Raw genomic sequence first — 14,251 nt, forward strand, 5'->3', positions numbered from 1 at the left:
TTTACGAGGGGTATGGTGATCGGGCTTAGAAGGGCAGGTTGGTCGCTTCGTCAAATCGCAGCCGATACCCATAGGGATGTGTCCACGGTGCAGCGCCTGTGGGGAAGATGGTTGGCGCAGGGACATGTGGCACGTGCGAGGGGTCCAGGCGCAGCCCGAGTGACGTCAGCACGCGAGGATCGGCGCATCCGCCGCCAAGCGGTGGCAGCCCCGCACGCCACGTCAACCGCCATTCTTCAGCATGTGCAAGACACCCTGGCTGTTCCAATATCGACCAGAACAATTTCCCGTCGATTGGTTGAAGGAGGCCTGCACTCCCGGCGTCCGCTCAGAAGACTACCATTGACTCCACAGCATAGACGTGCACGCCTGGCATGGTGCCGGGCTAGAGCGACTTGGATGAGGGAATGGCGGAACGTCGTGTTCTCCGATGAGTCACGCTTCTGTTCTGTCAGTGATAGTCACCGCAGACGAGTGTGGCGTCGGCGTGGAGAAAGGTCAAATCCGGCAGTAACTGTGGAGCGCCCTACCGCTAGACAACGTGGCATCATGGTTTGGGGCGCTATTGCATATGATTCCACGTCACCTCTAGTGCGTATTCAAGACACGTTAAATGCCCACCGCTACGTGCAGCATGTGCTGCGGCCGGTGGCACTCCCGTACCTTCAGGGGCTGCCCAATGCTCTGTTTCAGCAGGATAATGCCCGCCCACACACTGCTCGCATCTCCCAACAGACTCTACGAGGTGTACAGATGCTTCCGTGGCCAGCGTACTCTCCGGATCTCTCACCAATCGAACACGTGTGGGATCTCATTGGACGCCGTTTGCAAACTCTGCTCCAGCCTCGTACGGACGACCAACTGTGGCAAATGGTTGACAGAGAATGGAGAACCATCCTTCAGGACACCATCCGCACTCTTATTGACTCTGTACCTCGACGTGTTTCTGCGTGCATCGCCGCTCGCGGTGGTTCTACATCCTACTGAGTCGATGCCGTGCGCATTGTGTAACCTGCATATCGGTTTGAAATAAACATCAATTATTCGTCCGTGCCGTCTCTGTTTTTTCCCCAACCTTCATCCCTTTCGAACCACTCCTTCTTGGTGTTGCATTTGCTCTGTCAGTCAGTGTAAATAGTCAAAACAGTTGCACCTGGTGTGCAGAAAATCCCCACCAGCTGTATATCCGTCCACTTCATGATGTAAAGATAGGCATTTGGTGCGCAATGTGCCCACAGAATTATAGGGCCAATATTTTTCCGTGAAACAAAAAATGCTGATTGATATGTAGACCTCATTCTCAGACCATTCTTTCAAGAGCTGACTGAAGAAGAAAGGAGTAATGGTTACTTCATCCAAGATAATGCGACAGCACACACTGCTAATAGGACTATGGAGGTAATGTCCAATAACGGAACACCTATATTGGGAAAGGTGTATGTGAAGAACCCTCACACAAGAGAACTGCAAGAGAACACTACACAAGTTATTTTTTGAACATCACACGGGCTGAGATTCGCTGACTGTCTGCAAACCTATTTACGAGGCGTCAGACGTGTTTGACAGCTGAGGGACAATATTTTGAACATCATTGTAATGCCAGGTAGGTTTTAGACTAATAATTTCACTAGAAATGGATTTCTGTAAGTGTGAATTGCCGTGAGTAGTGGGGAGGAAAAGCGTGCATTATACCGGCTAGCGACGGAGTGTCATTGTGCCAGCCGTGCCGTACTATGAGTGGTAGTGTGGAACAAGCTAAAAAGATCCTGCAGTTAACCTATATACTAAAACCAGTAAAGCAATATGCTACAATACATTTGAAAATGGCTAGCTCCATTTGCTTGGGTATGACGAGATTATGAATATATCAATTAGAACTATAAATATGAATATAGCACCTATTGAGCAGCAGGGCTTTAGCAGCAACATGTTCTGGAAAGCCCATATCGATGAGTTCTTTCACTGCTTGAGGGTCTGGCTGGGGCTTGCTTTTACTCTCTAGGCGTTCACGAATGTGTTCAAAAACTTCTTCGGCATTGGGTGTTGCTGTCAGGATACGAGCTGATGCCTCCACAAGAGATATAAGGATCTTGCGAATCTCACTCTGAAACTATCAAAACAAGGAATACAGTTATATCAAGCAGACAAATTATAAAGTAACAAAGAAAAAGGAACCATTTTATTTTAAATATTATACTGACTAATACATTATTACTGCACAGTTAGAACTTGTGTATGTTTACTAAAATCCAATTACATCAAGAAAAAAAATTTGAAAGATCCTCTTTGTAGTATTGTGAGAGTCAGTGAGCATGTGCACAAAGATGTGGTAGTTTCCTCAACACAGAAGTGGGGGGAGTTCTTGCAAGGAGTTGGCATATAACAATGTAGTTTATTAAAGAAAGCTATGAAACATTGGCCATCATCATGTAGCGAATGTCTTAAGTTCTTCTACATGTCCACTAACCATATCCTCCTCAGATGTATCGCCTTCTTCCTTGTTCTAAAAATTCCATTACCTAAAAATACATATTCTCTAGGCCTACATGAACAATTAAAAAAAAAAGCATGAAAATATTCCCATTGTGTGATGATTTATGACATTTCTATAAAGGAGTGCTGCTGATTTTTAGATCTGCAGCTGTGAAAGCCATTTTTGTAATTGTGCCTCCATGGAGAGAACATATTTTTGAAAACGAAGAATTCACTTCTTCATTAGCAGGTTACCAATCCATATTTGCTAACATGGTGGGACTATGCAATTGTTCTGCAACTGCTAAGCACAGTCTTGGAGGGGCGTGCCAATCCAACTAATGAGCCCAAACGGAACATCTGGGCAAAACTCTGCAAACGCACATGGCCTAACCACCCAAAAGCTGGTTCTATTACAGTGATTTTTAGATATGTGGCCGTGAAAACCATATTTGGAATGATCTCGTTTGTCATGGTGAGGCATCTAACTTCTAAATCTGGTTCTAAAAACTAGCTGCATGCCCAGAAGCCATAGATTGCTTCACCATTACAACAAGTTTGGGCTTGAGAAAAGATCTCACCTCCACTGACACAATATGAAGGTCATCTGCAGGTTTGAAGATATCCGAGATGATGCAGGACCTTTCTAAATGCCTTGCAGATACATTCAATTAATCATCTTTGTTATAGAATGATCAACCAGGCTGTGGGGAATTAAATGTGTGATTTATTTTGTAATCAACTATTGTACCTGTTTTTTGACAGGTCAGCCATACAGGTAGTTCAGGTAAATGGAGAAAAGCAATCTAATTCATGGCTGTAAGCTCCCAATACCCATCAGTGTCTCCGTAACATGGATCGAATAGCTCTAATACTATAAAGGACTAGTATGTCAGTACCAGTATTTATCAGAATATGTATGATCTAGAGCAGGGGTCAGCAAACTACAACTTGCGGGCCAGATTCGGCCTCCCGCTTCTTTTTCTATGGCCCACAACCTAAGGAAGGATTTTAATTTTCCAATTATGTGTATGTTCAGTCCTCAGCTCGAAGGCTAGTTGGTTCCTCAACAGTCCGCCACACACTGTCATAGATGGCCTAGGCATCACTGAAGATGTGTAACTTAAACATTTAAAATGAGATAATATTTCATAAAGCATAAAAATTAGATGAAATTGATATTTCAATGTCTATGAAGCTGTACTGGAACATCCCTATCTTTTTCAATACGTATTGTCTACAGCTGGTTCCGCATTCTGACGGCCAGCTTCCAGTTGAAAAACTGCAAGAAAGACTGTGTGTGACACTCATATATATTCGCATTCTAACGTTGCTTTGTGGCCTCTGCTACGATAACATGCAGTTATAATTAGGCAGAGTTACCAGTGCTTCGTGTATCACTGTTCTATGACATTTTGTTCTTGTTTTAATATCATTTGTTAAGAATGAAGCCATATTTTCCAGTGTCGACTTAGTTAAATGCAATAAAAACTTTTGAGTCTGTCAAACACACAGAAATTACAATATAAATTATAACACTATAAACATACCTGTAAAATACACATTAATATACAATGAATGACATGTTTCGTTCTACTAGAACATCCTCCGATTCTATCAAATCACTTAAAACATGCTTATATATGTACAGTATTGTTTACGTTGTGTAAACTTGTCAATGATAGACAGTTTAGTGATGACATGAACCAGTAATGACAAAATAAAATAAATTTACAAGTATTATTATAATGGAAAACTTATGTACTTACACCCTGCATAGAAAATTATTTTGTAGCAAATGTGGGTTTTTTTTTTAATTTTTACTGCTAGAATAACATGAAGGAACTTAAGGAGGCTACTCGTTCTTTAACAATAGGCCAATTCCAGGCGTCACGTGTTTACATTTGTACATTTATTTTTAACATATATATGAAACTTACCATCTAAACAAATTGAGATTTGTGCATAATAATGTCTAAATGATAGTTAACAAGCTCCACAAATTTCATTGCTGTAAACCTCATGTATGCGATTTTATAAAATTTTAAACGTTACGATCGGTGTTTACATGGAACAGACTTTTGAGTTTACATACCTTTACGTTTTTTCTAAATTCTGCGAATTGTGGCAACTTTTATTGATAATGTCAAGATATAGTTTACAAAAAAAAAAAAAAAAATGTGTAAGTTGCGTAAATGTTTGCATAATACAGTTAGAGGAGATCATCGCGTTTTCTTGACAGCGTCGCAGGATAATACATGCGAATCAGTGCTATGGTGAACTGGCATGAGGGGCTAATAAATCTTAAACTCTGCATCAAATACGATTACTGAATGATAAAATGTGTGATGGTGCAGCGGCCAAGCTCCTTGGAACCATCAAGACAGACTGGGTTCAAGTCCTGATTAATGTATGTGTGATTTTCGAGGTGAAAGTCGCACCCGGTGGTTCGGATTTCACACGAAAAATGAGGTCCCATGGCTTATGATACTGAGATTATTGGTCACATAAAACTACAAGCTTCATTCCTCATAATAATAATAATAATAATAATAATAATAATAATGTATATAACTACAGATACTGGTACTGACATGTGGCCTACTTAATAAAGTGTTTTTATGATTTGTCACTTATTTAACACTAATAACAGTGAATCTAAAATGAACTAAAATATTTAAAAATAACTGAACATTCAACGCTTAAGTAGCCTACAGTTTGAATGAAAGCTTGGTCAGAAAATATTACATAAAATGAAAAAAAAACATTTATGTTCATTCTGCTTTTGGTAAACACTCATCACAATACCATTTCCCACGACTAAAACGAGTCACCGGTAATTTTCTTTCGATTTAACTTACATTTAAAAAACACTCTTCTTTCGTCAGTGGTTCACAGAACAGTTCAGCTTCATCGTTGCACTTGCGAAAATTGGTTACAAAATAAATATCACCATTACTTTCAGTTATGGTACAAACAATATTTTGAATGCTTTTTTCCACTGTATTTTTCAAGTAGGAAGTCACCCCCTTCAAAAGCCTTATCACAGAGTGGGCTTTTTGTCATCTGCTTCGATCTTGTAGTCTGGATGTAGAGAGTGTGTGTGGTAGTAGTTTCAGAATAATATTTTCTTGCCTGAACTATATATTATTGAATGGATCCACATAATGAATATCATGTGTTCCTGATAGTGCACAGAAACGTACTTTGGTTGAAGTCCACAAAAAGACAGACCGATTGCGTGATGTGGGTATTCTTGTTTAAAAACTTAGTATGCGTTTTGCATGGTAACGCACATGAATCTTTTTTTAATTTCTGTCCAGAACCGTCCTTTGCAGAGATAAAATCTCCTCCTTGAGGAGATGACCAACTGATATCATCTGGATTGAGAAATATAAAACTCGATTTGGAAGTGAAGACTTCGTGCGATTGCCGGAGGTAGATGAACTTACACCAAATTTTACACTCAGCGCAGAAACAACTTGCAGTTTCTTCCATGGACTCACTGGTAAAACATGCTCCGAATGCTTTACAGCTTTCCCCAGTGTTTTTTTGCATTTATAACCAGACGTTGGCATACTCGGCTCTGCAATCGATGTTGATGTTTGTGTTGTTGGACTTGTAGAACAGGAAGTAACTGTTGATAAGCCCTGAAGTTTTTTCTGAGCTCTGTGTTTCTTCACAGATTCTCGTACCTGTTGGCGGCGAACGCGTAACTAGACAGGAGTCATCTTTCTTCTCACGATACCATTTACAACGTTCCTTGTGAGTAAGTGGCATTATTAAATATCGCCTCAGTGTGAACACTGATTGCTACTATAAAATACGTCCTTTAGAAGTGAATGTGATGAAGAAACTGAATCCTATGGGCAGCGTGTTGCGGCAGCGGGGAATTTCCCCGTAGCCTGCTCGCAAGAACGCCATAAACACGCAACATATTTTACTATCAGCTTCATATGAATCCATTTGATATTTTAAACGAATGATACAGCAGCTTGAAAGTGTGTGCAGTATTGGCTTTGCATACTAAGTTTTATTCAAATTGAGCCACACACTTTTCGTCTACAGAAACTTTTATACCTTTTTCGTTGCATGTTTACACGGCCTGCAGCAATAAATTTGTCGCTTTACTACACTTTATATCAGGGATGGTGAACCTATGCAACGCGTGTCACTAGGTGACACACGAAGACGATTTTGGTGGCATGCCACATGAATATATTAACTCTTTTATATACGTCTCGTACTACAGACTATACATATCTCGTGCATCGTATGGTCATAATGTTCCACGTGTAGGAGACAAATGTCGAAAATATAAATTCTAGTTCCATTCGGAAGTGCAACACTGCAACACTGATAGGTCCAGAAGTCAAGTGTCAGATGCGGCTGGCGAGCCCTTAGCTCACCCATGTCGGTCAGTGAAGTTTGACTTGTGTGTGGTAGCCACTACCGTGTACTTATTCTCAGTGTGTAACCTTTTATTGAATATCATTTTCCGGTGGTTGTGTATACGGACCTCGCAAACATGTTTTCGGTGCCGAAAATACAGAAACGTAACAACGGTAGTGGCCGGATTTTTCAAGAACAGTGGACAAGTAAATTCGGAGTGACAGAAAGAAACAATAAGGCTTTGTGTTCCTTGTATTCGGATACAGTTGTGTCCCGCACATTTAATCATTCAAATGTTTGTTTTATGCCAAATGAAGAAAGAAGAGAGTTTGTTTCATGAAAAATCGATCGATAAACAAAACAAGCTATTTCTTGTGTACCACTTTCAGGCTAAGGAATAACATCAGTACAGCTAGTTTTCATACGTCTTACTGCATAGTACAGCACGGAAAACCACTTTCTGACACAAGTTCTTGGAGGAGGCTTTCTTATTGAAGTCAGACATATTATTTGAATACTTTCCTAATAAAAAATTAACAGAATGAAAGAAGCCAGTATATACTGTCAAGGATAGAATAATAAGAATGAGTAAAGATGTTTCGGAGTAATTGAAAGCTGGTTTGGATAACTCTGAGATGTATTCAGTATCTTGATTTATCAGTTTCATTTTCCGTATTGACCATTATTGTAAGTTATAGACGAGAAAGGTTCCACCTTATCAATACAAATTTATTTATACAAATATCTACAGTACCGGTTTTGACTCTTTACATGTAGTCATCCTCAGCTGTACACCGTTACCTTCACATAAATCAAATTAGTTGATTTGCCTTGTCCATAATAACAGTCATAATGATAGGATATATCTTACTTCTAATTGAGCATACTTCAGGGTAAATTCGACTATGTACAATCTAAAATGTGTAGGTGAATCTTTTAGGCCTAAAATCATGTAAATGGGCTGTTATTAAACGTAAACACTTTTCTTAAAAAATATATGTGATACATGTAAAATGTTGTCTTAAAATATACAGTTCAAGTAAAATCCGTTATAATAAATAAATAGGAAACATTTTGTTGGAATAAGTTTTCGTCTTGCGTACATTGGTTTTCTTCAATATGATGTGAAAATCGTATAAATGGACTATTATTAAAAGTACAGTTACATAAACACTCTTAAAAATATATATAGTACATGTAGAATGTGTCCGCCTCTGTGGTGTAGTGGTTTGCGTGATTAGCTGCCAACCCCAGAGGTCCGGGTTCGATTCCCGGCTCTGCCACGAAATTTGAAAAGTGGTACGAGGGCTGGAACGGGGTCCACTCAGCCTCGGGAGGTCAACTGAGTAGAGGTGGGCTCGATTCCTCCTCGGCCATCCTGGAAGTGGTTTTCCGTGGTTTCCCACTTCTCCTCCAGGCAAATGCCGGGATTGTACCTAACTTACGGCCACGGCCGCTTCCTTCCCTCTTCCTTGCCTATCCCATCCCTGCACAAGGCCCCTGTTCAGCATAGCAGGTGCGGCCGCCTGGGCGAGGTACTGGTCATTCTCCCCAGTTGTATCCCTGCCCCAAAGTCTGAAGCTCCAGGACACTGCCCTTGAGGCGGTAGAGGTCCGATCCCTCGCTGAGTCTGAGGGAAAAACCAAACCTGGAGGATAAACAGATTAAGAAGAAGACATGTAGAATGTCATCTTAAAATGTAAGATCCGTTACAATAAATAGGAAACAATTTTTTAGAGTAAGTTTCCGGTCTTGCATTCTTTGATTTTCTTCAATATGATATGGAGAATGACTATGCTTTTTTGTAAGTGGTTCTCTTCTTTCTGCTGTATATTATGCTTATTCATTAGTTTATGGTTGACTTATCAATCATTAATAGCAAGTCTGATGTATTGTCTGAGGTGGATGTGTGCAGCTGTGGTTGAATATGGCTGGAGTATTGAATGTAATTTCTTTTCTGTGAGTGTCAAATGCAAGAAGGTGGGTCTTCTCCGGTCTACAAATGCCGATGTGTGTCGGTAAGAAATGAAAAATAAAATTAAGAATTTGTAGTCTGAGGAATGCCTGTTTGTGTGTGTATTTAAAATAGAGTACTTACGATTGCTCTTGTGGTTGTGATGCGCTAGCTTTGGCTGCCTGGCGTGCACTGTGTCGTGTTCTTCTGGTGTTAGTGTCCGCTGCTGTAAGGGGAATGGAGAGGTGAGGGATGAGGGGAGTTGTTGTGGTGGGGGTAAGGGTAGAGTTGGGTGTGTCGAACATCTGTGTGTTGGCGCGTGCTGGATGTTGTTTATTGATTATTTTAAGATAACAGTTTTTTAGTACGGGGATAATTTTATCGAATATGGCATTGATTTTTTCTGTGATTTCATTTATGTTGTGATTAGGGTTGGTATATTGGTCTAGTGATATGTATAGTTCTTCTGTTATATTGAGTAAGGGACCTTTGGGGTTTATGTTAAGTATTTTCATGTCGTTTTCAATGTTCGTGAAATTATGTTTATATTCGTCGATATGTTGACCTATTGCAGAAAAATGATTGTGTTTCACAGCATTAACGTGTTCATTGTACCTGATTGCAAAAGTCCTACCAGTACGTCCTATGTAACTTATTTCACAGTTATTACATTTGATACGGTATACTCCTGAGTGGTGATATTTATTAGTGTTATTGATTGTCTTGGTATTATGTAATATATTAGTACTGTTGTGTGATGTTTTGAACACTATTTTTAGGTTGTGTTTTTTGAATATATTAGTTAGTGGGTATATGTGTGTATTGTTGAAAGTGAATAGTGCGTAGTCCTTCTTCGGTTTATCTGTTTTTGTTAATGTGGTTTTTGGTTGGGACTTGATTTTCTGAATGATAGTGTTGACCATTTCTTTCTTGTAACCATTATTCTTAGCTACTGTTGTTTTAAAAAGTATGTGGATGTCTTACAAAATTCAAAACATATACAGTAGTTTCCAAGAAATGCTCACAATTTCGAGATTGGAGAAAATGTTTTACTTTATTTCAGAACCTCATATTGCACAAATGGGTGATATTATGGTAAATTTTCTTGACCGGTTAGATTTTGACCATTTAGAAATGGATTGACTGAATTTCAAGAAAGCAGTAAATAGGTGAACAATTTCGTACAACTTGGTGAAGCATTGATGAAAATAGTGTGTGCAGTTGATGATGAATACTCTCTCCAGCAGCCAGAGAACTTGATTCTTGAACGGCGGAGAAGCCTCTCTCACACAAATATCTTTGGCCATGAAGAAACTTGCGATAATGCTAGTTACTTTGTTTGGGTCATCATATGCATGCGAGCAGTTCTACAATGAACGTTGTGAATTCAACAGTTGGAAACCGTATTGGTTCAGAGCTAAGTGGACCTTGTGTGTTACTGAAGACAAGTTATGAACCTAACATAAGATTATTCAACAAGTTTCACACAAAATTTGAGAATGATATTTCACTTAAAGTCCATTGAAAATATTAATACTTTGATTTTTATATCTAATCTTATTTAATCAGGAAGTGTGTTATAATGGGCGCTTATTAAATATATTTTTCGCAAGTAATGAAGTCCCGAGGGAGGGGGAGGGGGGTAGCCATTCCTTAAATGGGCACAGTAGTCAGTTGAGAATAATAAACCAGACTTAAAATGGCACACTAGTTGGAATAGGTTCGCCATCCCTGCCTTATATAAACTGTTAATAACCTAAATAAGTGCTTTAATGTGATGAGAAAGAACATTAGAATTAACATTTACTATAATTATTTTCATAACTTTTCATCATAATAAACAGGAATTCCTAAAACTATTGAGAAATATCTAATGAATTTAGCCTCTACATAAAAGTTCAATTAAGCACACAATTAAAAACTGAAAGACATCCATAAATTAATACATATCATAAAATTAATAAAATGTCACGTTTTATCTATCATAAAAACAAATTATTGAATTTTATTTTAAACTTCACTTTTTCCTACTTGGGTGGAAAGCAAACATACTAAAGCTACAAAATGACAACATCTCTTACATCAGCTGAACATTCTAGTGGTGGATGAATCTTGACAGTGTTCTTCGATTCTAAATTGCAGGTTGCTGCCTTTATTTCATCCTCACTTGGACCTCGTAAACTTTCTTCTGTGAAAGGCTCTCTAGGAGGGGGTTTTCGTCGTTCAACCAACAAGAGTTCATCTGCAGAACAGAATATTAAAGTAGATTTATTTATGTGAATACTGCACAACTGGTACATATCTTTCAATATAATGTACAAGACTAAAAGCAGAAAATTAAAAAAAAAAAAAAACTAGAAACTGGTTGAACTTCAAGTTCAGAATGGCATTTGTTGTTAATCATTTAGTTAATATTTGAAACATGTACAACAGTAAACAACAATATAACTGTTGTTATACTGAGATTAAACTTAGGTTAAACTGAGGTTAAACTTATGAAACACACCCCAGCCTACACGGCTTGCATCGCTGCCATACATACTGCCATATGATACTCATTTGTTGCTGGGGATAGAACAGCTACCAACTAAGGAAATGTGTGCATAGGTTGCAAGGTGAAGATAATTTTTTCCATTGGTTTCTTTACAGCATAGATGTCAATTTTCTTTTAGGTGTCTGTATATATTAATTTATCTCCATGAATTTGATAAGTACAAACTCCAGATTTGTTATGGTTAGGAAATTTTTGTAAATTAATTTGTTACCGGTATGTAAGGAAGTGAAAATCATGTGATTTTATTAAGTTAAAAGGTAAGAACGTAGTTTTGTAAGAAGGATGTATAGTTAGGAAATTGGGCAACATGTATTATTATATTTTGTATAACTTTTATTGGGGAAGTGAAAATCTAGCATGCTACCCAGATTCATTTTCAGGATTTAAATACGGAAGAAATTTGGATCCTCTTTAGCATATGACCATTGCCTTGAGAGGAAGGGTTCTTTTGTGCTCTACCAAGTTATTTATTAATTTGTTTCTGTAATTATTTACAGTCATGCCCAATCACAATTTCAGATTTTGTTTTGTTCCAGTATTTTTATCTAACAGTAAAAAATGGTCTAGACCATTTAGTGTGCAAGATATTGAGGCAGTTTTAAAAGACATAAAAACTGGTAAAGCACCAGGATTTGATGGGATTCATCCCGAGTTTCTAATTAATTGTGGAGCAAATACAAAACTATGGTTATCTAGGTTTCTAACCTACATTCTTAGAACAGGTAATCTACCTCGCTTATTTAAAATGAGTAAGATAATTGCAATCCTAAAGCCAGGAAAGCCTAATGATGCACCAGAGAGCTATAGACCAATAGCATTGCTTAATGTATGCTATAAATTACTTGGAAGGCTAATCTTGAATAGAATTGCTACAAAAGTGCTGGAAACGATCCCTATTGAACCAGCAGGATTCAGGCCACAAAGAAGCTGTGCTGACCATGTCTTGTCACTAACTACCTTTATTGAAGCAGGATTCCAGCAAGGACTAAAGACTTCAGTAGCATTTATTGACTTAAAGGCAGCTTACGACACAGTTTGGAGAGAAGGTGTAATCAGCAAACTCCTTAAAGTGATTCCATATAGGAGTCTGACTCATCTTATAAATAACATGCTGAGTGACAGAACATTTCGTGTAGTCATGGGGGATGAAATCAGTAAACCCAGCAAACTAAATAATGGACTCCCGCAAGGTTCAGTGCTTGCCCCACTCTTGTTCAGTTTATATATCTCAGATATACCATCCACAAGATCCAGGAAATGTGGGTATGCAGATGACTGGGCTCTTGCCACGAAAGACCTATGCTTTGAGCAGACAGAAGAAACGTTGACAAAAGATCTCTCTGTTTTAGGAAAATACTTTTGAAAATGGAGACTCCAACCAAGTATGAAGAAAACAGAAGTTTGTTTTCATCTGAACAACCGAATGGCTTCAAGGGACTTCAAAGTATACTTCGATAACACTCTCCTCCGCCACAATAGACACCCCAGATATCTAGTTGTTACACTTGACAGAACACTGTCATTCCAAGAACATCTGAGAAAGAGCACTGCCAAGATTCAGACATGTAACAACATAATTCGAAAACTGTGTAGTTCATCTTGGGGTGCAAGTGCAACTACTCTATGCTGCTCAGCTCTAAGTCTAGTTTACTCTACTGTGGAGTATTGTGCCCCCTTCTGGATGAACAGTCCTCATGTGAAGAGAATACATGTTAAGTTAAATGACACAATGAGAATGATCACGGGCACGATCAGATCTACTCCATTTCAATGGCTGCCCGTACTAAGCCAAATTCCTCCACCCCACCTCCGTAGAGGCACTGCTCTGATGAATGAATACAATAAGATCCAGAACAACCAAAAATTGCCCATTCATGAGGATATCCCCCACCTATACATATAGACAGACTTAAGTCAAGACGTCCACCCATCTGTACGGCGGAGAACCTTATAGCCAGTCATTTCAATCTGACTGAGAGATTGTCTAATGAATGGAAACAATTTGCTTCAGCAGAATCCTTAGATATGCCGTGCATTACACAGAAGGTACCTGGCTTTGAACAACCTCGGAAAGTATGGTCCAAGTTAAACCGGATCCGAACTAACCATGGTGTGTGTGCAGATCTGCTATATAAATGGAGGAAAAAGTCATCATCCTGCTGCGACTGTGGTGCTGAGAGGCAAACTGTGAAGCACATCACACAAGAATGCCCACTGAGACATTTCAATGGAGAAACGAGTGAATTTTTCCTGGCGATGCCACAGGCGATTACCTATGTAAATAATATAGATATAAACCTGTAATTTATTGCACTGTTCATGTATTTGCCATACGATAAATAAATAAATAAACAAATAAATAAATAAATAAATAAATAAACAAATAAATAAACAAATAAATAAATAAATATCTAACAGTAAAGGGAGGAATAATTTCATGTGCACCTTGGCAAATTTTAATTTCTTGTTTAAATTTTGCCATAAGTTGCAAATTAGTTAGCAATAAAACCTGTCTAAAAGATCACCCATATTAAGAGACCAACCCTCTTAGTGATCAACTTTTTTAAAGAACCGATTTGTAACTCCATAAGAACAATGCATTTTTTACTCCTATTTAAAGACCACCCCTCTCACCGTACACTTTTGAACTACAGTTTTCTTATTTTCTACTCCTTTTAAAAGACCAGTGAATTAAAATTTACTCTATAAAGTCTCTACTGGCACTCATAATAAATCTGGCAACATTGTTCATAATGTATGAAATTGTCCACTAATCCTGTAGGAATGTGGCTGAGAAAAATTTGAGGAGACATACAGCAGCAGGCAGTAAGTCTAACAAAAGACAGTGATAGTGCGGCATGACAGACTTTGACCAATGC

At 38.5% G+C, this 14,251-nt stretch overlaps 1 protein-coding gene across 1 annotated transcript in view; it reads right to left on the reverse strand.

Annotated features, from left to right (window-relative positions):
* The window catches only part of Kpc2 (Kip1 ubiquitination-promoting complex subunit 2), a 172,601-nt gene that overhangs the window by 133,738 nt on the left and 24,612 nt on the right, over positions 1 to 14,251 (reverse strand). The window contains exons 2-3 of the mRNA XM_067145781.2: positions 10,900 to 11,060; positions 1,899 to 2,110 (exon numbers count right to left, since the gene is read on the reverse strand). Coding sequence (XP_067001882.2) covers positions 1,899 to 2,110; positions 10,900 to 11,060 — 373 coding nt within the window. The remainder of the gene's footprint in view (positions 1 to 1,898; positions 2,111 to 10,899; positions 11,061 to 14,251) is intronic.

Source organism: Anabrus simplex, chromosome 4 (genome assembly GCF_040414725.1).
Source record: "Anabrus simplex isolate iqAnaSimp1 chromosome 4, ASM4041472v1, whole genome shotgun sequence".
NCBI classification, from domain to species: domain Eukaryota; kingdom Metazoa; phylum Arthropoda; class Insecta; order Orthoptera; family Tettigoniidae; genus Anabrus; species Anabrus simplex.